This window comes from Mastigoproctus giganteus, chromosome 5 (genome assembly GCF_048544385.1).
Source record: "Mastigoproctus giganteus isolate SK-2022 chromosome 5, ASM4854438v1, whole genome shotgun sequence".
Classification (NCBI taxonomy): domain Eukaryota; kingdom Metazoa; phylum Arthropoda; class Arachnida; order Uropygi; family Thelyphonidae; genus Mastigoproctus; species Mastigoproctus giganteus.
In genome coordinates this window covers 60,885,693-60,912,789 of record NC_143579.1, presented here as the reverse complement: position 1 = coordinate 60,912,789, position 27,097 = coordinate 60,885,693, and the positions used below count along the sequence as shown (strand labels likewise).

General features: G+C 38.8%; 1 protein-coding gene across 1 annotated transcript in view; it reads right to left on the bottom strand.

Moving 5' to 3' along the window:
- Positions 1 to 27,097, bottom strand: part of LOC150085441 (nucleolar protein 4-like) — a 152,996-nt gene that overhangs the window by 30,764 nt on the left and 95,135 nt on the right. The window contains exons 2-3 of the mRNA XM_090373248.1: positions 21,054 to 21,191; positions 3,928 to 4,248 (exon numbers count right to left, since the gene is read on the bottom strand). Of these exons, the coding sequence (XP_090229374.1) occupies positions 3,928 to 4,248; positions 21,054 to 21,191 (459 nt within the window). The remainder of the gene's footprint in view (positions 1 to 3,927; positions 4,249 to 21,053; positions 21,192 to 27,097) is intronic.

The following is a 27,097-nucleotide window of genomic DNA, read 5'->3' as shown; positions in this document are numbered from 1 at the left end:
GCTGCCATGTTCGTGTCCTTTGTCATTATACGTCTATGAGTTTATTTTAATAAGTCACGAACGACACACAGTTGTGCTTTGAATCTGGTGCACGATGATTCATTTTCATATCTATCGGACCAACACTTGTTAACACAATATGTATTGTGTTAACAAGTGGTCACTTTTAATAAACATTGAGAGATAAGAACCAAAGAAAAGCATTAAAGTCTACTGGGAACAAGGTAAGGAAAATTCAGTACGACTGCGTATAAGAGATGATTATTTTTAATCAATTTTTAAAATCATCGTTGATGGACATAATTTATCGAAGTCTGTTTGTGTGTCCGTCTCAACAAACACCATTACTCAACTTCGATGAGAGGCTGTGATTTTTATCTGATTGATGGCAACCTCGCACTAAAAGCTGCTTTAGAATAGACTGATTGGATTTCAACGGGCCTTGGGAGGGGCTAATGCTCTTTAATATCTTTTCAGCAAATATCAAGGGTTTATTGAGGCTGTTTATGGAGCTTCCTTCACTGTTCACGCAAAGGTGCGATTTCAAAGATATTCAGAAGAGAAAAAAGTCATATTTAGCAGTCACGTTGGCTAGAACCACAGTCAAGTCAAATGCTAGTACTGCAGCACCTTCTCTAAGCCAGGCCAAGGAGCCACAAATTGCTTAAGATTTTGTTGCATAACATTTTTAAATGAGGCTGAAATGAGAGCTTAGATGACCCCTCAGTATTTTATCTCCTTTCTGATGATTAGCAATTTGAAAATTAAGAGGCGAGTTGATAAAGAGAGGTTAATGAGGCTGATTTGTTTAGGCTATTTGGAATTTTCTGCTGTTTTTCCTTGTGGAAGGCAGTGCTGCAGGTGATGTATAGTTAAATGTGATGTGTGGGAATCTGTCCCACTGAGGGGATAGCATTGAGATCCAGCCCGAGTCCCAGGCAAGCAACCTCACCTCCACTTCATAATTTTTAAATAACAGCTAAGAGGAGAGGTGTAAATTCAACAACAAATTCAACAAATTCCCGTTGTCTTTCAAGACTTAACTTGAAATTTACTGAATTCACAACGTGGTTTAGTGTTTCATAAGTATTAGTAATGGTACCACGTCTGTCCTTGTAGTAAGGTATAAGAGCTAAGATGACCCTGGCGTTCCCCTACACTGGATACGATTCCTTGGAAGCTGATTCCCATCTTGACACCACACCACTGTGTGATTCTGTCAGTTCAGAAGATGCAAGACGATCATACGCTGATCAACAACTATAGAAAACACTTCACAAGTGTCTGTTTTTTTGATGAAGTGATGTGAAAATAAATTCATACAAGGCAGGTCATTTTGAAGCCCAAATGATGGCATTTGTGGTTCAAAAAAACATGAATTACTGATGCAATTCATATATGAGAATATGCACACCCAGGGCACAAATATCAGAGTGATGTAATCTGATGTGCAAAATTTTCTTTTGGATTTAAAGTACTTGTACTTTTGAAATATAAAGACACTTTTACATTTTATGTTTTTATTTCTTGCTAAAATTTTCAAACTTTACGCGTTACAACAAGAACATAATCAATTCAGATTTTTTTATAAACAGAAAAAATAGGAAAAGAAGCATAAAAAAATTAAAATCCGTACCTAAAACAGTTAAAAACTGGAGGGAAATAACAGACCGGAACTGTATTGGAATAAGAGCATTTTACCGTATATATTTTTTTTATCCGAGACGTGGTAACACAAAAGATGCTGCATTTCCTCTCATGGGCTTAGAATTACCATGGTCTCGTTTTTGTTTGTATTTTTTGATAAAGTATGACCATCTGTGACACCCATAAAATGCTCACACGGCATGTCACGCTGTTAATAAGAGTGTTCAAGGGTTCTTGTGGGACATGTTCAATGAGACTCATGTCTGCATGCTACATCCACCACTCCATTCTGAAAATACCCTCAACCAGAAGAAAATTCTTCATCAATTGTGCTAGATGGAGGGAGTAGAGTCATTTCGTCCATTAGTAGGAACAGAGTGCCTACTGCACCACTAAAGAATTTTCAAGGATTTAGTTCCTTCCTTGATGGTGCAGTTCAGTAGATGCATTTCACATTATGCCTGCCAGGCAACTGACACCATAAACTGTCTCATTCCTTGTTATTTATGAGTAGGTTTGGGCCTCCTTCCATTCTTTCCCTCTAGAATCGTACTGTACACTGAATGCGAGCTCATCCCTAAACATCATATCGGACCACTGAGTTGAAACGGTGATGAAGTGAAACGGACACAAATCATGTCTCATCTTGTATACAGACACCCCTCCTCTCTCTTTCTAGTAGCCTACGGGATACAGTTCGGGAGAGATATTCCGGCGTGAGTGGTCAACAAACTCTGTTATCATCTCCCTGTGTTGTCTGGCAGCTAGGCTAGGGTCAGTCTTCGATCATCCGTTGGTGGTGGTGGTGTTGTGATCCTTCTCTAACCTTTTACAACTCTTTCGGAGTACATCTCCTATCTCCACAATCGGGATACCACATTTGGGTACACAATCAGACCTATTGCTTCCTCCCATTGTGATTAGCTTGCTTCCATCGTGCCCACATTTTCCACTACACTGCATTCATTTAAAGTTACCACAATACGTCTACATTTTTCATCAACGTGCTGACGTTTTTTGGATACCATAAAAGATGATTGGATTATTGTTATGATGATATAAATATACTCGCTGAATTTACAATAATCAAAAGTCTGCTGGACCCCAAAATTATTTGGAAGCTTATTTATAAGAAAGAAAGGCAAAATGAAGTATATCTGATGCCAGATATCTTCACTGAGTTCTGTGGATTATTTGAAACATGCGTGCACATCACCTTCGAGTAAACTTTATAAACAAGTCAATGGAACGGTTCAGAGTTTGAATAGTCTTAAGAAGTGCGTGTGCCGCGAATCACGCCCGGTTCCTTTTGGACTGACATGTCCAACTTTTCCCAGTCAAACATCGAAATAATCTGAAATTATTCATGTGTTTCTCATCCGAGTACTTCGCCAACCGCCAATGTTTTTTTTTTCCTTTTCCATCTCCAAAATTCCAGGAGGTGTTGGTTCGACCAGTTTCACTCGCTTCTTCTGAGCACGTGACCACGAGAACGCTGTCACATGTGGCAATACGCCGTGAACTGAAAATGATAACCGTACCATTAGTGTGGCCGAGCACGTACTGGCATACAATTTGGCGCGCAAAGATAAATGACTTCTTTACAGCTACTTTTATGGGACGTGAGGATGAAAAAAAAGTGCTTCAGTTCCTCAATGTTAACTCCCCAACACACATACACGTGATGGGGGAGGAGAAAAGCGTAGGGGACGAATCAGAGAGAGAAAGAATCAACTGTGTGACAATCATAGATTGTATAAATGCCATTATAGTATACTTTTAAGTCTCAAAAGCATGCTGGGAATATAAAATTAAGCTGTCCCATAATTGGGAAATAACACAAGAGATGTTCTGCTTTACAATGCGCCAGAGTTCGTACATTAATATGCGCAGTTTAAGATTCAGCTCGAGTTCTTCACTTATTTGAATTATAAAAAAATCATCTCGAAACCTGCCTTCGAGAAACATAAAAGACTACATATTTAAAAAAATTCTATTCACTGGAAATACTACATTAAAGACAAAAGAATATTTTTAATTGCACTTTTTTTATATATAAACAAAGATAACTTAGACGTTAAAAAACCAGAGGTTCCATCGACCGACCACTGCAATCCCAGGAGCGTTAAGAATATTCTCTAACCTTATCCCTAATTCTACGTCACTTCCGGCATAGGACGAGGAGTCTCCAATTCCCAAACGGAAGGGTGGCTGATGACTAACAGGACTCAGTGGGGTCTATGAGATCATTAGAAAGCATCTGAGCCTAGCAAAACTCACCTCACGGTCTGGGTTGAGGGCATCCTCCTCCGAGTATCCCAGGCTGCGCATGTGTTTGAGATAGGTGGTCGTTATAGGCAAACTGTAGTCAATTTCTAGTGGTTCTGTAACCTCGTCCCCTTGTTCCGGAGAGCTGCTGCTTGCGGCACTTTCATCTCTTTGGACTCCATCAACGTTGCCATGGTGACTGCTTTTACCGCCACAAGCTGTAGAAGAGCACGATCCTTCACCGGCTAGGTGCATCCTCTTCTGACAGTCAGCACATGACATAAGGAAATGGGTCACCGCTTCCCGGGGGAGGAAGGCATACGTTTCAGCGATCTACGAAACAAGAGAAATGGAGAAAAAATATTACTGATACTTAACGAAGTATTATGTACAAAAGAATATTAAGTATAGCAAACAAAAGGAAGCCTAGAAGTAGCTGGGCTATACACTACGTGCAAGGGTAACGCGTCTGGTTTGTAAATGTACGTATTGCAAGCAGGCAAGTTTGCGCGGTTACCTGGGACATGCATATGGCAGTGAGTAGGAGGGCATCACTGCCTACATCCTGCTGATATACAGCATGTGCCAAGGCTTTACAGGCGGGCGACATGTGATAAAACAGCAAGTGTGGGCTGCAAGAGAGTAACAAAGAGAGGATTTATAAAGACGTCATTAGCTATTGGGGCAAAATAAAATGCATTCGTAATTCTAAGGGCTAAAATTGACTCAAAGGATTGCAAGTGGTGAAGAAAAGCAAATTCCTTATTATAGAGAGATTCGTATCTCCTCTTGATGCAGAAAAGTTTCCTTGGCAATGATGTTTCGTTCTTACTTTTTTTTTGGCAGTAATTCTCATCCGGATAGCATACCATAAATATAAGATACGGTATCAGGGTTCGTTAAAAATAGCTTGCATACTAATGCGGGAAAATCGATACGGCATCCGTGAGCATGTACCTCCACGTCGCTGTACAAATTAGGATCTCAAGAGCGTTTCTATATAATTTTGCTCCCCTCACCTGGTACAGAAAGGCGGATGGTTCCATAATCTCTACAGCGGGATTCGAATGACAACTTCCACGGAGAAGTCCACGCCAAAAAAGTAAACGCTAAATCTCACATCTGGAAGACTGTACCAGTGGAATGCGGGATTTGTAATTTAGAGTACGCGGTTGGTCATCTATTCGGTATGTCATAGTTTTCTCTAAATGTAATGTGACTTCCCAGAAAGGATTGCTCAGTTAGAGTGGGTGTCATGCGCGCAATTTTAGAAGTAGAAGGCGTAATGAAGTAGGCAAGCTGAGTTTCTGACTCGTAGGGAATATTCACGTACTTTCCAAAGAGCAAGTTAGAATTCACTGAAGCTTTATCAAGTTTAATTTATGTACTTATTCGGATGCTCCATGGGTAATACGCATTGGAACTTAATGTTATTAAATATGTGAGAGGCAGAATTTAGAAAGTACCCAAAAATGTAAAGATTTTACCCTGTTATTATTGCATAAAACACAGGCTAGCAACCATTGGCCAAGGATCGCGAGTTGGTCTAGAGTAACTCAAGTAAATTAAGACCAGCCTCCCCTATCTCCTTCCTGCACCATGACATTGTAATAAAACCAATTTATTTTACATAAATATATAAGAAACATATTACGAAACTTGGCATTATTGTTAGGAATATTAAATAATATCACACTGCCAGTATTGCTTAGATTTACTTTTATAAGCTTGTTGAATTCCCAGGAAAAATTAATGGACAAAGAGGTAAACTTTCTGGTTTCTTTTATTCGAAGATATAATTCAACGTAATCATCTTGAAGATATTTTGTTATTTCAAATCAGAGTAAATCTATCGAAATATACACGGAGATTTCTTACCATCAAATCAAATCCCAGCAGTCCACAAACAGAAAATTTAAGACTCTAGATCCATATTTGGAATTTATGTTGGAAACTTACGTACTGTTTCATTTTAACCCCTTAAACACTATGATGGCTTACAATGTGAAAGGGAAAATTTTTATGGTGAAAGAGTTATACAAAAATTGAAATCCTGTGGTTAAAGCGCACAGCTTGGTCTATGTAGGGTACAAACAAAAGATAACAGTTTCATGTTTAGTTGGTTAGTTTTAAGAAACAGTATACCTTCTTGATTAGGGGAAAGGAATTTCTACTGTGCAACCTGTATCATGGTACTACAATCGCCGTTGCTGAAAAAAGAGATTTGCCTGAGAACATCTTAATGAGCCATCCTCGCTGAACCAGTGTAGTCTTCAGTACTAAGGGATCCAGTTGATGAAAACTACTGCGAACTGGGTGTTGATTCTTTCTGTATGTCAGAGAGACTTTCAGCGCCAGGTAATCGTCCTGGATCAGTAACGTCGACAGTCCCACGACCTTCACCCGAGAGCGAATAACTCATAACTGCGTTAAAATCTAGAAAAGTTCGCCTAGCCTTGACCGACTTTTAACTCCAGATCTTTCCATCAAAAGACATAAATTACTGACTAAGCGTCTGAGAAAAGACTGGCAGCATTAATGCTGGGCTCATGGCTGTGCTTAATGATACCACATGCATTCGACCGGCGAAGAACTAGATCAATTTCTTTTATATTGTTACCATATTCGGAGCTGCTAACTGGAGGTTCTCCTGAGAGCTTTTCATGCATTTTAGTTGACAATGATGGGTGGTGCTTGTTTGTGCCGAGGAAACTAAGGCCTAAGGCATCAGTGTATTGTGTAAATTGCATATACTCTATGGTCAATTTTCCTGTTTTGTTGGATATATATATATATATATATATATATATATATATACTTCGTTCGTACCGACTAATTCGGCCACAGTATGGAATAGCCTATTAAACGTCCCTCCCATCTAGAGTGGATTGGAAAAATTGTTGGGGGAAAAATAATCTGTGACAATGATAAAATATATATAAAAAAAGTAAGGGGTAAGGAATTCACAAAAATCAAAAGATTTTGTGTTTTTCATGATGAAGTTCAAGTGGAAATTTTTTTATAATTCTCCTGAGACTTAACATTGCTCCCAGCTGCTAGAAACACTTCTACACAACATTCAACTTATTAATTTTAACCCTCGTCTCTACTCCATTTTCTCGTGCTGCCTCTCGCCCCTTGCTTTTTTTTATCCGCGTTCTCACTAGCATATGCTTCTATTCTGCGATCATGTGATTCACATATGATGCAAATCCAACCGCTCTCCTTGCCGTTGACGCGGTTGACCTCATCACAAATGCTTTGATCATCCTCTCATTGTATCTCTCTTCTTCCCTTCCCCATCACCCACTTGCTCAACTGGCTCACACCAAACTGACACCAATCCTCACACAGAACTGCAGATAGCTTTTTTTTTAATAAGAACATTAAAATATTAGTGGTAACATAAGCATTTATCAAATTCTGTTAGCATGCTTAAAATAAACTATTATGGAGTATATATCAAAAGTTTATTTGATAATGTACTCAACTCAAAAGAATCAAAGGATACTCAAAGGTCAAAAGGATCAAAGGATACCCAAAAGAACAAAAGGATCAAAGGATACTCAAAAGAACAAAAGGATCAAAGGATACTCAAAAGAACAAAACGATACTCAATGGTCAATAGGATCACGGGATACTCAAAAGAACAAAATGATCAAAGGATACTCAAAATATCAAAACGATCGATGGATACTGAAAAGATCAAATGATGTTTTGAGAATTCTAGAACGTTTCTTGAATTTTCAAACGATCTAATTCAAAACGTCTTTTTTTAAAACAAATACCGACGAGCCCAAGTGAGTTACAACGCTGCTTGAGTGATTATTAAAATTAAGGAAATAAACTCTCATTTTATTATTTGCAATTAGCTTAAAAATACATATTTTTATTAAAAAATAATCATATATTGAAACCGGACGAGATACCATCTATTAAAAACAAACTATACGAGTACACAGCTTGCAGAAGTAATGTCTACTCGTATGTCTACCGAAATGTGTACTGTATTGAGGTGTAACTTCCTAGAGGGGATAGAATTAAGAGGATTTATGATTTTGTTCCGAAAAATAAGGCCTATTCCTTGTGTCTAAAATATTTGAATTCCATTGTGGTGCATGGGTCCGTTTTATTGGTCACTTCATTATTCTTGTAAATGCTCTTTTAATATAATTAAGGATGCAGAAGATATCACGCATTTAAATTTGTGTTTCCGGCCAAGCAAACGTGGTCTGGATTCAGTCTCTTAATATTCTTGTCTAGTCGCTGCTTCTGCCAAAAGTTGTAAGCTGTACATGTTTTTGCATGAGGACAATCAACTATCTGCTACTTCGATTAAAAAAACAGCGAAGAGAAACACCCTTTTTTGTTACTAGCTTTGGTAAAGAAACCGTTGCAGTTCAGGTGGGTCGATGAACAGGGCATTAAGCTCCAAAGAGTCCATAAATGACAAGAAGGGCCTAAGTCAATTTTCGTCATTAAGGCGTTGTTTCAGCTTATTATTTGTAGCAGTATAATATCGGCTTTCGTTTTGAAACTGCAAACAGAATTACTGTTATCGGAAGAGCCCGGATACTTAAAAATTATTGTTTCCTTCTTGCTGCCTCGATGGAGCGTTTTATCAAGTTTTAATCAGAAATAAACTAAACCCTTTCATCCTCCAGAGATTTATATTTAAATTCCCAACGGATTTACAACTGAGCTTTACATTTCTTTAGACTCGCAGAAAAGATTTCATACAAATTGAGTAATTCAAAAATAACTCAGAAATTTTTGCTTCTGTTTTATTGGAAAATTGAACTGACAAAGAGGAATGTTGCGTACCTACGAGCAGGAAGGAAAAAAACGAAGGAAATTCGAAGGTGGATTTTCCATCTTTCTTTCGAGAAATTCTAAGTCATGCCTGCAGATTTGTTTTTAATTGTTTTAATCAATTAAAAAGGTTTTTTATCTTCAATTTATTTATAACATTTTGCAACTGAGGTCCTGGAGTAAATTACTATTCCAATTGTCCACACGACATTATAAAATTGATCTGACATTTGGTGGAGTAAACGTACTGGAGTTTGTTTACAGTGTGGGCGAAGGAAAAGTACCCGAGCACGCGATCCGACTTCTCACATGTGTAGGGTGATTACAGTTTCGATATGTGGCACTGAAAGGTGAAACGGAAGGATGGTGTAGGGTCTCCGCGGCTTAGTCCGCAATGGCGAGTGCTGATCGAATAGAAAAGAGGACTCGAATGACAGGTAGAACGCTTCTAGAATTTTTTTGTACCGAATACTGAGGTAGCTTGTTTCAAATAAATACTTTCCTTTGAGAAACTGGTACTTTCCATGAAAAACAAGCAAACCTGGCACTGAAGTTAGAACACAAGTAATTTACAGACAATAGATAGCCGGCTCCATACAATTATTACTTGTTTTTCATGGTTATTCCGAACTGGATAGGTTGCTGAATATATAATATTTTGACATCATAGATGAGACAAAATACAGGGAGGAAGAACTGCTAACACTGGAATTAATGCTCCATAATAATGGCGAGAAAATTGCTCCCATTTTTCCAAGGCTTCCTACAGACCACTTTTTATTATTTTGTTGCCATCTTTTATCCAGGAACCTGTCAGATAGTCCATAATGTGGGATATACATTATATGGAAGCTGAGGTAAGATAGAAATGTTTGCTGAAGCTTTTCAAACATATCCACTAACACAACTTTCAAGAGGACACGGATATTAGTAATCATTTGACAATATATTCGAGTTTCAGAGTTAAAAAGCAATGTTTCCTTCTCACCAGATGGGATTCGACCCTTGGCCTTTTCTCCACGGTAAGGGAGGATAACGATTGAAACCACTGCCCTTTCACGCTGAATTTAGGGCACTAGGGACAGTAATCTAATGACAAACATTTGTATCTATTTTTAGGGATGGGCTGAACATAGACAATTGTCCACGTAGAAAGAAACACATCAATTGGAATAATAGAGTGTAATAGAGGAAGTACAGGTCACTTACAGCCTGTTTTCTCAGTTACTCTGGGGTGCAGGCTGTAATAACAGTTGGAGAGATAGCATCAGAACTGAAGATGTGCTGGTATCAAGCCTGTTTAAGTAAATATCGATCTCCTTCAGGCAAAAATCAAATAAGGCATTTAGAATGCTGGTAGGTTTCTTGAGATCGTGAATGCAAAAGTTAGAAGAAAAGAGGAAGCTTGTTGGTCATCTTTATATTTACGCAGTGGTACAGTTTTGCTTGCAGAACTATCTAATGATGTTGCAAGCAATGGTTTAAGGATGGCGTAAGACATGTTCGACTGTCATTTGAACAAGAGGCACTTTTCTACTTTTCCATTTTTCAAAATGAAGTTTATTAATGACTTGTTTGCAATGACTGCACCTTTATTGTAGCTTGCATCCCAACTTACATTTAGTAAGGAAGACAATATTGACTTCCATGAACATGCGGCGAAATTTAAAACATGCTACAGTAATACATTTTGTAAGAGATTAATTTATAAAGCCAAGGTTTCTATAAATGAAGAGAGTGTCTAGTAGAATGAGGAATCAAGATTTTTGCGGAATCATTCTCATGGGAATAATTTTAACGATGCGATCAAGGAAAGCTGCAGATAATACAAAACAATTGTCCAACTAAGAAAAATATGAGAATTCACGTCTTTCAACATTATAAAAATATACTTAAAATGCAAATGAAATTCTAGTAAATCGAAATATGAATTACATCAAATAATACCTTAGAAATCAGGTACAAGAATTGTCTTGTAGACCAAATGAATGTTGCGAGTTGGAGTTAGAAACAACTCGTGTAAGAAAAAGTTATGTAGGATTGTACCTGATTAATTGTTGGATGACTAAATAGGATTGTATTACAATCTTGTATGACTAAGGAAAGGACTTTCATAAACACTACTGTTCATGCGCCTGCTTTCCAATAACATTTATAAATATGAAATACACTGAGTGATCATTGAATTATGACCACCCTTATGAAAACTGAATGCGACCCGTTGACCACGTGAGGTACGAGAGTGCGGAGTTAGTCGACCTTCGTAGCATAGATAAGGTGTCAGTGGTTTAGTAGGTAGTGAAATTCCTAGCGTGATTGGTAAAAGGAAAGGTTTATCGGACTTTGATAAAGAACAGATTGTGGGTGCTCGACGAGCTGGTGCCTCGATTTCTCAAACGGCTGAACTGGTGGGGTGTTCGAGAGCCGCCGTAGTTAGTATACCAGGACTGGCGTCAAAATGGTCAAACAACGACCCGACGGCAAAACTGCAAAGGTCAGCGAAAGGTTGATGTTAGAGGTGAGCTCCGGGTGCGACGACTCGTACAGGCGAACAGGCGCAGCACTGTTGAAGAGTTGACTACCCAATACAACTTGGGCCAACCCGGAACAATATCTGGCATGACCATGCGTGTCACGCTAGCACATATGGGCTATACCAGCAGATGACCACTACGGCATCCTCTCCTAACCAAGGTTCATCGGCGTAAAAGATTCGCCTGGTGCAAAGAGCGTGAAAGTTGGACGTTAGAAGACTGGAAGGTGTGTTGGTCGGATGAGTCACGTTATTTACTCCACACCGTGGATGGTCGTGTACGGATTTGCCGTCAACAACATGAGGCTCTTGATCCATCATGCATGGTATCAAAAATGCAGGCCGGTGGAGGCGGTTGTATGGCGTGGGGCATGTTTCACTGGCAGGAACTTGGATCCCTGGTGCATGTGGAACAGCGTATCAGTGGGCTCCACTATCGTCAACTGCTTGCTGACTGTGTACACCCCGCTATGTTACACTTTTTCCCGAATGGCGATGGTGTCTTCCAAGATGACAATGCGCATAGCCATCGGGCACTTGTTGTGCAGGAATGGTTTGAGGAACACAGTTCTGACTTCCGGCATATCGATTGGCCTCTAAATTCCACCGATATCAATCCCATAGAGCACTTGTGGGACATTACTGAAAGGCATATTAGGCGTATGAATACACCAATCACCTCCATACCTGCATTGCTGACCGCATTACACACAGCTTCGTTGGCCATACCTCGCTTCCGACATCTTATTGAATCAATGCCAAGTCGGATAGCTGCTGTACTGAGGGCAAAAGGAGACCTACGAAGTATTAGGTAAGTGGCCATAATGCAGTGATCACTCAGTGTATATTAGGCGTGTGTTGAAATATTGTTCCATCGATCTCATTGGATAGTCCAGTGGTTGTCATCGCTGTACTTCTGCATTGCGTGGAAAAAGTCTGGTTTTGAATCTCTCTAAAGAGTAATTTTTATGGACTGTTTTCATGTCGCAGCAGAATTAATCAGAAAAAACGGGACTGTGTCTGTAATTTGCGTGAATTCTATGGTTCTTAGAATTCTAAGAACTCAGAAAAATCTGAGTTTTTGATATGAAAAAGAAAACCACGCTCCCTTTTTCCGAGATTCACTAACTTGGCTGAGGTGTAAGAAACCATGAGAAGTCCTCCCTTCTGGAGGGGATTGGAGCCCGGTATTTTCAGCAAAAGTATTAAAATCGTTGTTCTAGCCACGAGGCTATCATGGAGTGTCTGTATAGTGTATCCGAAGATTAAAGATGGAAATATAGACTTCACTGATTCAATCAATCACAGTATTCTTTAATTACTTAATCTTTAATCTTTAAATGTTCGTATGGAAAACATATACGATGACTGTAAAGATACCAGAGATTCCCTTTTCAAAAAATAAGATCATAAGCAAGGAAGGGGCATGAGTCGTAGTTCAACCCCCTCAGAAAAGAGGATTATTGACACTAACAAGTGACAAAAAAAAAAACATCAGAAGCGAAGAGATAAGAAAGAATACACGAGAAGGCAGGATTCAGAAGTCGCAACTCATCCCTAGCGCAGTGAATTCTTTAAGCTAGACAACAGTTCTGTCACTAAGTATGTTATTCCTTGGAGAGAGATAGATCAAGGTCGCAACAGCCAACGTCACGTCGATGAGATTTAGAGGGTGCAGAACATCTTCGTCAGAGGAGCACCACGGACACATTAAGGCAATGGACGGGAAGGGCGGGCGATCAGCCTGCACGATAACTCAGCTGGCTCTATTGCAAGATGACCACGCGACACTCATGCAGTAGAACAGAGCAATACAACAGCACCCCAGGGAATATCTTGCTACTACGTACAGCAATGCCCCAGCTTTGTGCATTGGATAGTTACTGCTGTCTTATACCGCGCAAATTCAAAAGGACCTGAATTCGATTCCCAGGCCTTCAATCGAATCTAAAGCTTCGTATCCGTAAGATTCGAATTCAAACCATTTCCACCTGGCACGGAAGGTACATTTAGTGGAAAAGAAATCTTTAGAATAGGGTTAATCGCGAATGATTTGTCATCTAGTAAAATTAATAGTCTTTGTTGCATGGTTATGAATTACAAAGTTGTAATCCAGTGCATGGTAGTAGCCCTTCAAGATCAGTTGCCAGTGATTTACATCGAATTAAGAATTTACATGAAACAAAGTTCTGGGATTTTTTTTTTTTAAAATGTCACTTACTGAGTTGTCATCAACCGAAACAGTAGCCTTGACTCTAGATGTAATGAGTCCAGAGATGCTGTCGTTATTCGAAGCATTTCCAGAGCCCTTGTTTTGTGAAATGTCAGTTTTTGTAAGAAAAAAGAAATCAATGGGTTAGATATAGTGAATACAGAGAGTGCTTTTAGATTTGAGTGGACCTACTCCTTCTAGTGAGAATGTGCGACAATTTTTGGCTAAAAGCGAAATGGTTGGAGACACTCAAATTCGTGATTTCTTCTCGTTGTTGAAACTAAAATCTGAACTGACAGGGCGAGGATTTTTTGGCATTTCAGAGTTTTGTTAGGTGATAAACGCCAAAGCAATTGAGGCTATGGGGCGTCAGTATATTATGTCTGTAATTGCACGTGTTCTTCGGTTGTTGACAGAATAGCTATTGGCAGAAGTTCGCTTCTGACAGACGATATTCATAACACTGATTCCTGTTGTTGGTGTTGTTGTAGGGTTTTAGGAACGTGAGCGACTAAGGCCATATTTCTCCATGTATCTTGTCTGTAAATTGAGTGTATTCTGTGGTCGAATTGCATGTTTCCTGGACGAACATCTTGAATTTCCGGGAAGAAAAACCATGCTACTCTCTTTTGAGACAGATCAGCTCGGCCACGTTGTGAAAAACGCCCATAAAAATTCCTCACACTGTGCTACTTACGAGGACACTGATTCCTGTAACACCCGATTCTTCGAATGGCCACAAATGTCATCGTCGGCCACAGAGCTCCCACATCCACTTCATTCAAGTAACCATCCTCAGGAATGGACAATTATATAGCGTTTATAATTGTCGATGGTGAATCATGAATTGTTTTAAATTATTTCATACTCTGCGAATATTAAATTAAAATTTAATACCTCCTGTACTTGACCACAGATAATTTATTCAACAAATACTTTCATCAATGCTTATAAGTAGTTTTGTATTATTACCAATTTTAAGTCTCCTCTAAAATATTGAAGATAAATCTTACAAGCCCAAAACATAACGTCTTAATAAATTCCAAGTGATTTCTAGCAGAGTAATTACTGATTCGTAATCGTTCTAACATTAAGTGTTCAAGAATTCTGCAGTAAAATAAGATAAGATGCCGAGCTATAGAAACTTAAACATAACCATTAACTAACCTCACCAAAGATAACGTTATTATTCCACAACGGAGTGTAATGAGTTTGCGAAGGCGTTCTCCACTATGGCGAGGGGTCACGCTAGCTGCAACTGCGGAAGCTAGTTACTGTGGAATTGACTACTTGTTTTCCCTGTTATCTATCGGATATTACCCTGGCAACCAGTTACTATAAAATCTGACTACTACTAATTACCCATCTATCAGTTATTATGCCAACTGAAGACAAAAATGACAGCGAAGAACCCATTAGGGGTTTCTCTTTGCTTCGTTATGTGGAAAGATCCTTAATAGTTGAGATAAATGCTAGTACAAAGTATACTTTGGGTGGGTTCTTGAAAGTTTACGCTAACGTAACGTTTGCAAATATCAAGCCAAGGTTGTTAAGTTGGGACGGGCTAGGTCATTGTATCTGTATGTATTTTCAGAATGAAAATCCCATTGATAAAGCAGAAGAATATGTACCGCTCGCCCGAAACTGATTAATTGGGCCATGGTGTGAAACTGTCCACAAAGGTACTCCCAAAACAAAGAGAATCGAATCTAGGCATGTTGTACACGGTGTGAGTGGACTGGCTTTCGCCCTTGTGGGTAGCACCGTTAGTAAAATCGCCGTCCTCCCCACATCAGGTGGAAAAGACCTGAATTCGAGTCTCGTCGGTGACATGAGGAATTTTAATGGGCTTTTTTTCACAACTTGGCACAGTTGGTCGGTCTCAGCCGAGGGTAGCATGGTTTTTTCTCCCGAAAACTCTGCTTTTTCGTCCAGCAAGCAGAAAATCGACCTTAGAACACAAGCAATTTACAGAGAGTATATACGGAGCAATATGGCCTTAGTCGCTGATGCTCCTAAAACTTCAACCAACAACAACAACTGCTGTACCACCGCAGGAGGAATTTTTATGGGCTTTATCAGACCTCAGTCGGGTGAGAGCTGTATGGCAACAATCCACTAGAATCTCTGGTTTATCATTCAGCAAAATAAACAAAAAGTTTACAAATCTAATATAGATGCCTCATAGCATTAGTCCTGAAGACCCCTCTTCCAGTTGCTTTGGAGCGCAGAAATAAACAATTAACGAAGCTATCAAAGGGAGAAAAAATTTTAAATATGCTCTCCACCATTAATTTGTTCAGACTGCTTTAAAGAACAGGAGGATTTTTTTTTAAGTACGTATACACTTAAAAGATTCTTAAAGAAATGGAATTCATTCAAGGATGCTGGCAGTAGGGATGTCTACTCTTCACGGAGAGTGGTTAGAAACCCATAAGGAACGAGTGCGGAGAAAACCAGTGAGGTTAGCGAGAGGAACAAATGGGTACTCATTGCAAGGAAGACTTCAGTTCTGCATATTGCAGCTTCGAAATTAGGCACCTGGAAGGCAATTTGATTGAAGTATTTAAGGCTCTCAATGGATTGAGTAAGCTATATGTTGAGAGTATACTGATTCTAGTTCAGATAACACACATAAGGGGACACAAATTTAAATTGAGGAAGGATGATTGCAGGAAAGCTGTGCGGAAATCTGCTTTCAGCTAGCGGGTAGCTGATTGATGGAATAAACTTCCATCTGGTGTTGTGGAGGTGGGTAGTTTGAATAAATTTAAGGAAGAATTAGACAAATTATTAGAGTCATGGTAATGTTGGAAGGTATTTTTTGGCCGACGCTGCATAAGCCTGCCTCCTTGCTCATTATTTGTTATTACTAGGATTCGGGGGCGAGTGAACACTAAAAATTTGTCTCACTTTACTTAGAAGTGGTTAAGTTGTGCATGATCAGACCTGTGCGTTTAAAATTCATATTTGCATATCAGAACGATGTGCATGCGTGCTCATTGGTATTTGCATCGTACGTGAACAGTTTCAATCGATTTGGTTAGCTGTTGTAGAGTTCTGGGTGCATCAACAACTTAAGCTATATTGCATCATATATAATGTCTGTAAATTGAATGTGTTCTATGGTCATTTTGTTGTTTGCTGGACGCAAAACCAGAGTTTCCGAAAAAAAACCCATGCGATCTTTGCCTGAGATCGACTAGCTCAACCACATTGTTGTGAGAAAGGCCCAAAAAAATTCCTAGCGTCATTGACTGGACTCGAACTGAGGTCTTTTCTAATCGGTGCGGGGAGGAAGGTGATTATACCAACTGTGTTGGTATAATCACCTTCCTCCATTATACCAACCACGAGGTCTTAAGTCAATTTACAGAGGAAAGTGTACCCTCGGTGCTCCCTTAATTTTTTGCTTAAAGTGTATCTTTAGAAACATTGTTGAGAGTTTTTAGTAGGTATGTTCTTGAAGTTATGGCGTAGAAATCAGCATCAATCTAATTTTCAACAACTGAGTCAACACAGACCACGCATCGAAAGCATCCCTGTGGCACGCTTTCAACATTTCGTTGAGTCCGCGTCACGAGGACTCCAGGCTGTTCCGTGGACTAAACCGCGATATCTGCTCGCTATTTGGTAAGTATCCCGAATAAAGTGGTCACTCAATGTATTTTCCTGAAAGTCATCATCCATGGAGACTGATTTAGTTGTGTCAGCGCAATGTCCGGTTTATAAATACAGTACATAGCCTCCCAGAAAGTTTTTTTAACTCAGCAAATTACAAAATGGCTTCAATTTCTTAATTCACAAATTTGAAATGTTAAAGAGAATGTACGTGTAATTTGTTTCTAAATTTCTTTTCATCCGTTCACTTTTGACAATTTCTTTCTACTTACTATTAGTTTCCTCATACTTCAATAACACGAGAAACCATCATACTCTCCTGATACTCCAATTCTTAAAATGTGTATTCCAATACGACACCTCATAGTTAGGTATAAAAGAATCACAGCTGTGATAAAATGTTTCGAGAGAAGTGCCACAGGGATATATCCATTCAGCTTTGTCGTTCTCCGGCGCCACTTGACCCTATTCTCAATGCTCACAGCAATTTTATTTTGATGATGCTGAGACCTCAAGCTTTATAATTTTTGAACAATTCTGAGGACATTGATCCAGTCATTCTTCGGACAGCTGGAGTCTTAGCATGATTGAGTGATATCTAACCTAGAAAACCACCTTTATTTACTAAACCTAAAATTTAATGAAACAAAAAGATGTATCCTTATATAAAATGATCCTGGATAATAGTAGTGTCTACATTCTGGGATATAAATGTTTTAAAACAAAGACATAAGCAACTGGGGTAACAAACTTAATTTTCTTATGCTAATAGATTTATCACCCATCTTGTGTTTTATAAAATAAAGCAAGACGTCTTGAGATAATGCATTAAGATCGGATGAGATTTCATTGACTCATACGATAAGAAAGGCAGTAGATCTGGATCTGCAATTTGGTGCCCAGTCCCCACTCAGCATCTTCGCAAGGTTTTTGGATCTTAAGATAAATAAATCTGTCTGTGAACTCCCATTTACCATCTCAAGGTCTCTTGCTCTCTTTATTGTAAACAGTGCTGTTCCTTGGCAACATTTGATTAATGTGAGCAACTTGAAGTCCCTAGCCAAACATAAAGACCAGAGGTAACGCTCTCCGACTGGATTAACAACGTTAGCACCAGACTTAAATCAAGAGCGGTAGGTATCAGAAATACAAATAAACAGAATGGAGCAGACAAATCGAACTTTTTCAGAAAAAAAGTACTCAAAGTAGTTAATATGTTTTAACCAAACTACACTGAAATAAAAAGAACTTAGACGTCTGGTTAGAATGTTCTAAAGTTCTTTAAGATAAGGGGAAAATCCCAGAATTTTTCTCAAGAGTCCAAAGATGGATTTCGCCAATACAGGCCTCTAGTAAGCGATATCATAGAGGTCGGATGGAAACATCTACCACCTAATATTTCTTGGTACCACAGAAGCCCGGGTATTCCCTTTTGTGAGGTGGGGGCCCCCGTTCCTACTCCGACGGATACTTAGGTTGCCTCCTCCTAGTGATAGCTAAGCGCCTTTCATCTGGCGAAATCCAAGGTTATTAATTGGACGTGAGGGTGTAAACAGAGGATTTCGTTGCCGCAAGCCGACCAGAATTGCTGACATTATGGACTCACAGGTCTAAGAAATTTGTGTCAGACTAGCTTGAACTATCGGTTGGCACATACACGTTTCGTTACTGTTTTAGGAACAATATTCATAATCATCTTAAGAGGAAAGAAAGAGGGTTTGGGGTGATGACATGAAGAAAAAAAAAAGGTCTTTCTCGTCGGTATGTGTTTCTCAAGTTTGGTTAGCAACAAAAATTGTATCGAGAGAGAGAGAGAGAGAAATGGAAGAACCAGCGGTGTGCACTTGCAATCATCATTAGAAAAAAAAAGACCCAAAGAGAGAAAGACAGTTACATAGAATGACAATAATCAAATAAACAGTGAAGAAAGGTATTTCTTGAGATGCGAACTCAACAGGGGAATCTTCCCGCCAGCAATATTAAGAGAAAATAAAAAATGCTGCGTAGATGGTTCACCACTTGTACTCTATGTTAATCCCTCTAGGGTTTCTTGAGTGCTTTAAAAGTCCTCTAATTTCTTTCGTGGCGCTATGAACTGGCGTAGTGCCAGAATTGCTTCTACATTCCTTAGGATTCCTGCAATTGAAGTGTGTTTACTTGCGTGGTTTTTCAGAGAACTAATTAAATACTGGACGGTGAAAAGGTAACGATAGCAGAAATATAAGGAACAGATCAATTAATTAACACAGAGTGCTAACAGTAAGTGAAAGCCACGCAATGAGATAGATATCAGTAAAAAGTTCAATTACAGGATAACCATTCTGGGCAACTGCACACATCCTCAGTGTTCATTAGAGCAGAGAAGTGCCTTGAAGGCATCGACTGGATCCTTAAACGCTATTACACTCTTTTTGTGTACGATTCATCCACCGGTTTGCTATGAAGACACATTGATACTTCTATTTACACTGTGCTGCACTTTATTAGGTACACCCCTACTGTGCACACAAATGGTTTGTCCCACAACGTTGCAAGTCACATGACCACAGTTGTGGACATAAATGCAGCAGAACAACCTTTCTAGTACCAGTTAAGCGTACAAACCGTAGCAAGAATGAAGAAAAGGAATGATCTAACGGACTTCGAACGTGGCATGGTAGTAGGTGCAAGACGTGTTAGACAAAGCATCTCTGAAATGGAAGTTCTTCTGAACTTTTCACGCACAGTTTCAAGGGTGTATCGAGAATGGTGCAACGAACAGAAAATATCCTCTCAACGGCACTCCTGTGGAAGAAAATAACTTGTTGATGAGAGAGGTCAGAGGAGGATAGCTAGAATTTCTCGAGCAAACAGACGGGCCACAATGTCGCACATCACGTCAGAATACAACCTTGGTGCGCAGAACAAAATATCGCAACGGATCACTAGTCGCACTTTGTTGCGAATGGGCTACAACAGCCGACTACCACATCGCGTACCTTTGTTATCAATGAAGAACAAGAGAGCACCCCTCCTGTGGGCACAGAAACACCAGCACTGGACTATCGAGGATTGGAAAACAGTTGCTTGGTCTGACGAGTCGAAGTGCCTCGTGCATCATATTGATGGAAGGCTCAGAATTTGGCGAAAACAACATGAATCCATGGACCCGTCATGTCTGACGACTACTGTGCAAGGTGGTGGGGGCAGTGTTATGGTGTGGGGAACATTTTCTTGGCACGCGTTGGGTCCATTGATACCCATAGATTCACGTCTGAATGCCACATCATACCTAAACATCGTTGCTGACCAAGTGCATCCGTTCATGTAGACAGTTTATCCTCAGTCAGATGGTTACTTCCAGCAGGATAATGCGCCGGTGCACAAAGTCCGAATCACTATGGAATGATTCCAATGGTTCCAGGAACATGACAATGACTTTTCTTTGCTGCAGTGGCCCGCTCAGTCCGCGGATCTCAATCCTATTGAACATCTTTGGGATGAGCTGGAAAGGGCTGTTCGCTGCAGGCCTACACTTACGTCGAATCTCAAGGAACTGCGTGACACACCCATGCCTGCATGGTACTCCATTTCTGCACAACGTTTTCAGCATCTTGTTCAATCCATGCCTATACGAATTCAGGCTGTTTTGAAGGCTAGAGGCTCGGCACGCTACTAGGTAGGTGTACCTAATAAAGTGGCAGCACAGTGTATGTCGCTAGGACTCTGTTGTTGCTTTTCGATTTTTGTTGGAGAATAGAAAACAATACTTTATTTTGACCAAAAGCCTTTACTAGAAACTTTCACAATTTTTCATACTTTTTCTTGTAATAAATGATAACAAAATTCGTTATCATTTTCCTAAATGATAACAAAATTCGTTACATGAAGACATAAAATTTTCATTAAGTCTAATTAAAAATTTATAAAGTAACTTTTTATGATTATTTATAAGACAACCAAATCAGAAAAGAAACTTACCGCTTTGTACGTTCTCTTTTGTCCCGCGTGTTTTCCACCCCGTCCATCCATCTCCACGTGCACTTCGTAAATAATATCGAAGAAATTCTCCACAACTGCCACTTTTTTATACACAGTGTCTTCCTTTCCATTGCCGGGCTGAAATAAATTAAAAACAAAAGCTTTAAGCAAAGAGCCATCCCAGTATTTTAATATTTATTACTTTGTGAAGTACTAACCCGATATGAACAACCTTCTTTTCAACCATTAATCACGTCAAGAAGGCAGATAAACACCAAATTAAAATACCTCAGAGGAGTGGTCAAACGCAAGGTCAACTCAAAATACTCTCGAACCACGATCAACTCAAGTGTTGACAATGGTTGAAGGCATACTGATAAATACGATGATATTCTTGTATTCTCTGTCTACCTTGTGAATTCATTTGTTCTAATGTGGACGTCCCAGAGTATAAACAGAAAAATTCCTTTTAAGATGGCAAACTCAAAGAAAAATAGTTTGCAACCTTTAAATGATACACAATTGTAGTTGTTATAGTATGGGGGTCTAGGATCATCGGAACTAAGGCCTGTCTGTAAATTGCGTGTGTTCTGTGGTCGACTTTCTGTTTGCTGGACGAAAAACCTGAGTTTCGGGAAAAAAAAAAAAAAAACCATGGTACCCTCGACTGAGACCAACTAACTCAGCCAGCCACGTTGTGAAAAAGACCCATAAAAATACCTCGCGTTATTGACAGGATTCGAACTCAGGTCTTTTCCACCCCATGTGGGAAGGACGTTGGTTATCCCAACTGCAATACCCACGAGGGCCTGCTAAAATGTAAGAAGAAATAAATACATCGCATTAATAGGAAACAAGAGGATTGGTCCTGCCCCTGGTACAGTAACTATAATTGGTGTTCACAGTTTATACTCTGTTAAACTTCAAACTCGGACCAGTTCAAATGGAAGCGGTCCGAATTCAAAGTGTGTGAGGAAATTTTATGGGCTTTTTTCAAACCTTGGCAGGGTGAGTCGGTCTCGGGAAGGAGGGCTACTGGCACCTCATGATCTTGACGATTAAGCTACGTCAATAAGTAGTGGATAATTCATCTTGCACTGCAGCTGGTCTCGATTACACAAGTTCTGTCCAAAGTAGGGTGACTCAATATTACAATGTTGCTTGATGTTATAAGTAATTCATTCGATAATATAATTTTTTTCTAACAGAACCGAGAAGACAATTTGATTACAGTAATTTTCTTTTATGGACCACTTTCACATCGCTACCAAGTTAATCAGTCTCAGGCAGGGTCCACCAGGAGAAGTGGAGTTTTTCATCCCAAAGGACCACCAAAGAAACCAACATTAACGCCATTTCGTGGACTTAGCTGCTTCGAAGCTTAATGTAAACAACCACAACCGACCACAATCGATATCACAGAGAATATATTCCCCCCTCCCCTCCTTTTCACGGTGTCATACTTGTTTCAAGATAACAGTGGAAGAAAAGCTGATGAAAAACGTATTTTATCTCATCATCTCCACTCGCATTTGATTTTTTATGGTTTAAATTTAAAATAACGTCAACTACCAGAGCTTTTCTAGTTAATGGGATGTTTAATATTTAAATCTGATAGAATTTCGAAGAGAGGTTGTACTGAAGACAGTGGGTTGGGCTTTGAAAAATCTAGTTATGAACTTAACTCTGTTAGTAACCGCATTAGGAATTTTTTATCAGACGTCCACAAGTGGCTTAATATACAAAATAGGTAGTTGGACCATATAGATAAAAATTGTCTTTTTAGTCATGCTGTTATGATAGACGAAAAGAAAGCATCATTAATTCATGGATAAAATAATAATAATAGCGAAAAAGGCCTGATAAAGAACTTGAGAGCAGTTTCTGTGTCTTAAGAAAAAAGAGGTTTGATGCAACTAAAATATACCGGCTTCAAAAAACTGAAAGAAATAACAGGTTCATTAAAATAGTTTGAATTATTAATAACATTAATCGATTCTGAATTATCAGTTAAAGCACGATCTTTTGTATTCTTCTCCATCCAATTTACCTATAATAAAAGTAATAAACTTATTTCATTACTCCAGTGAAGTTTAGTTTACCAAAGAATGTTCTGAAGTTCCACGAGGAATACTAGGTTCTATATTACTCCCTGATTTGGTTTACGTATCGATCTTTATAAACTATTCACGAAAACTGGGAGAAAAAAATCTCATATAAAATTCTACGCATTGTCTTAGTTAAGAGATGGGTGAGGTGTAATAAATTATAAGATTTCTAGCTGGAGAGCGAAATAAATATAGGTTGGCTTATGCGTGTGTGCAAGGACAATTTTTCACTCAGTTAGGTGAACGAGACATTGAGCTATCCCTTTTGGAAAAGCCTGTCATATTGGAGCCACCCGAGAATGAAATCATCCACCCATGTACATTATGTCCATAATAAAAAAAAAAAGTTCCTTTCCTCGGGTCATTGAAAGGATTCAAATGATTTCTAATTGTTAACAAATTGTAATTTAAATTACCATTTAAAAATTGTAATTCAAACAGAACGAAGTTGAGTTACACATGTGTTATATAAGTGCAGTGTTGGTGGATGGAGCTAAATTTTTATCCTGTGAAATGGTGCCCAGAGTTATTTTCATTTCGACATTGCTAAATGAAACTCTTCAATGAAAAGATTCAGACACTGAACTTGAGGAGGGAATCTGAGTTAGGGCGTTACATTCAATATGCAAACGATATATAACAAATCAATAGTTCCACTCCTCTTTTTAACAATCTGCTTTTTTACATTAACGATCACAAGGAATTTTTGTACGAGTATAATCGTTTAAAGATTCATAAAATCGACAGAAGAATATGGATTTATGAACACGAACAGTATACTTGATAATGATGCACGTATTTACATCTTGGAAACTCAATGACCTTAAAATCTCAGAGCGCCAAAAATAAATATAACACTCAGAAAAGACTAAAATGAACCTTTGGTCTCTCTCTCTTTTATCTTTTCTTTTATCATTAATTTTTAGATAGATGGCACGTGTAAAATCTTTTATGTATAAAAGATACACCACTGCAGAAGAAAGGTGAAATGAATAAGCACCTACAATTTGTGGAAATTACTTTGGGTGAGGAAAGCTGTTTACGTAATCCTTGTAAAAAGAGATAAGATGATAGATCTTAAAGAGCACAGTTCTCAATGCAACTGGAGTAGTCAGTGGCATACTGTCTATTACAATTAGAGTCCATGAGAGTTTCATGTTCAAATTAAGGAGCAATGGAATTGAGTTTATACATCTAACGAATCGAAACGAGATATAAGAATCTGAGAGACATAGACTTTTGACTTTTGTAGTTTTAACTTTAATTAGATGTTGGAGAAGCGGTAGCTACCACCAGAATTCATTTTTAAGAATTAGTTTTCATAAATCTCTAACAGAGTTTATTTGGAATTCATTCACTAATAGTGTCACACGATAAATTAAATGAATAGTTCCTTTCCTTACGTTATTATGGTCTTCTACTTTTCCGTATACAGCTATAATTCTAAGTTCTCCTTAGGGGAGAATAATTCTTCACTTTCCCCAAGGTTTAATATGAAAGTAGCCACTCAGTCCTCAGAAAACTCAACATATAACAACTGGTCGGTTTTACAAGTACAATGCAAAAATATCATAAAATGCTTGGAACTTTCTCCCTTGTATTAGATCACAAGACCTTGATGATATAATGATTTTTCAATGTTTTAACACTGAGCCAACTCAGTTATTTGAGCAGTTATGGGGAACTTTCTGAATTAAGCTCTAACGGATGACTCTGTATGATAATTCAACTCCACAAATCAGAGATGTATTTAAGGGTTTGGAGTGTGTGTGCGATTTAACAAATTCATAATTTATCAAAGATTAAATTAACGGTTTCAATTTCATTATTTTTGTAGAACGTATATTCGATTTCGTCTAGAAAGTTTACTGGAATATAGAATTGGAAAATTCTATCTCTCTCTCTCTTTCTATTCACTTGATTTACACTTAACTTCCCCCCTGTTCATATCCACGAACGTTTCAATACAGACATATGTCATGTGTTAATTCTATATACCATTAGTCGATCACGTGGTCAATTTCTCCATCTGCCAAATACACCTGATATTGAAGTTGTTCAAAGAGCAGTGCTAATTTCCTGGCCATTGACCTACACAAACAAACAGTGCGTGTCAACCCACATGCGTTCCTCTTCCGCCCCCGCCATCTTCCACCCTATCTACTGTCAGTGGTGGTGTACCATCTGTCAGCTTCCCACCTCCTGACCCCATAGCTGATGGACGTAGCTAAAGACAACAGCAAAGTAAAGTGGGTAGGAGAGACGGTGGTTTCTTTCCCCTCAAGGATTATGGCTGCAGGGTCCACAAGGGAGATGCCGCGACGGGATGACGATATCGATCTGTGTATACCTCCTTCCTTGCTTTCATAGCCTAACGGATCTCTATCTTGAACACGAGCTAGCGGGTCATCCTCGTTCTAGGCAGCAGCCGCACCATTGTCTGTTGTTTAGACAAAGATAAATGATTGCTTCATGAGGCCAATAGCCCCCCTCCCCCTTATCTTCCTCTCTTCCCTTCAAAAAACAGATTCTGGATGTCTGCTAATCATGCTTACATGGCAAATAACCCTACATGTTAGAAAATAGCCAACCGTGTTACGTTTAAGTCAACCATACAAACGAACACGCCAAAAAAAGTAAGTCATCAGAATGGGGCTTCGTCTCAAAGAAACCACTGGAAAATGAGTGAAGTAATATTCCAAAAAGAAAGGGTTGAGTACTCCAGAAGTTGTGGTTTGGCGCATCAATGCCATCTATCTTTAGAGCAACTGATCAGGCATTTCTCCTGACATATAATAAATGTCTCAGTCGTAGGGATTATTTTAATTTCTAAAATAACGATTTTTTTATCATTGCCAGTATCAATTTTAAATAATGAAAAGCAAGAAACGTTAGTTAAGAACAGCGCCATCTGTTCAAAGTGATTCTACTTGGAGTGTCGATGTGCCTCCAGTTCCTAAATATACTCTGATGTACAACTTATCGGGAAGTACTGAATTATAAAAAAAAAAATATTCCTCCTTGAAGATTAGTATCTGGAGAGGGTGGCTAAGGGAGCATGAAATCATAATAGTCCTGGTTAACTCTCTTAATTTTTTATCGTGGCTGGACGACCACTAGACCTTCAGAAGAAAAACCACACATCGCTCATCGAAACGGCCTACGACACATTAACTTTCTGCTTCATTTCTTGTCGTACAAAGTGTTCACCATACTTATAACTAAGCAATTTTAGGGTTGTTTTTTTATCGTCTTATACTTTCTGAAATGCCGTTAAGATTTTTTTTTGTGTGTGCATGTGCGTGCGTTCAAACAGTGACATCATTATCACCCCCGACACCAGACTATCGGATACCACTTCAAGCACCATTTCCACACATTACCATCTTGCGGAGTAGCGTTTATTATGCAGCGCTACGTGTTATCAAAGATGGCTTTTATTCACGCCTCTGTCTAAATTGTAGATGGGAAGTAAAAAGTTTTTTTCGGTTTACGACCCAAGGCTACGTTTTCAGTTGCGAATACTTTTATATGGTTAACAAGAAATGAAAGAAAATCCTTTTCGCAAGGTTCTTCAACGATTTGTATAAAGGCTCTTTTTCATAGCGTCTGAATTGAAAGAGTTATTAGCAATTTTATCTTTAAGCTACCCAAATCAGGTGTGACCAGTCTTTTTTTAGAGTTCCATCCTTGAATTGGACAACATTGATTTTCATGAACATTTAAGATTTTTAAAAAGCAATGATTTTGACGACCATAATGAATATTTTCAAGGCTGAACAGAGATGTATGGGTTGGAATCCGAAACTGAAGTTCAGAAGGTAACGAAAACTATTACTCATTCCACAGAGGATTCAAGGAGACTTAATGATATCACAGTTAACCATATCGTATTCAAAACATTTTTTTTTGTTTTTTCAATGAATTTGGATGTAG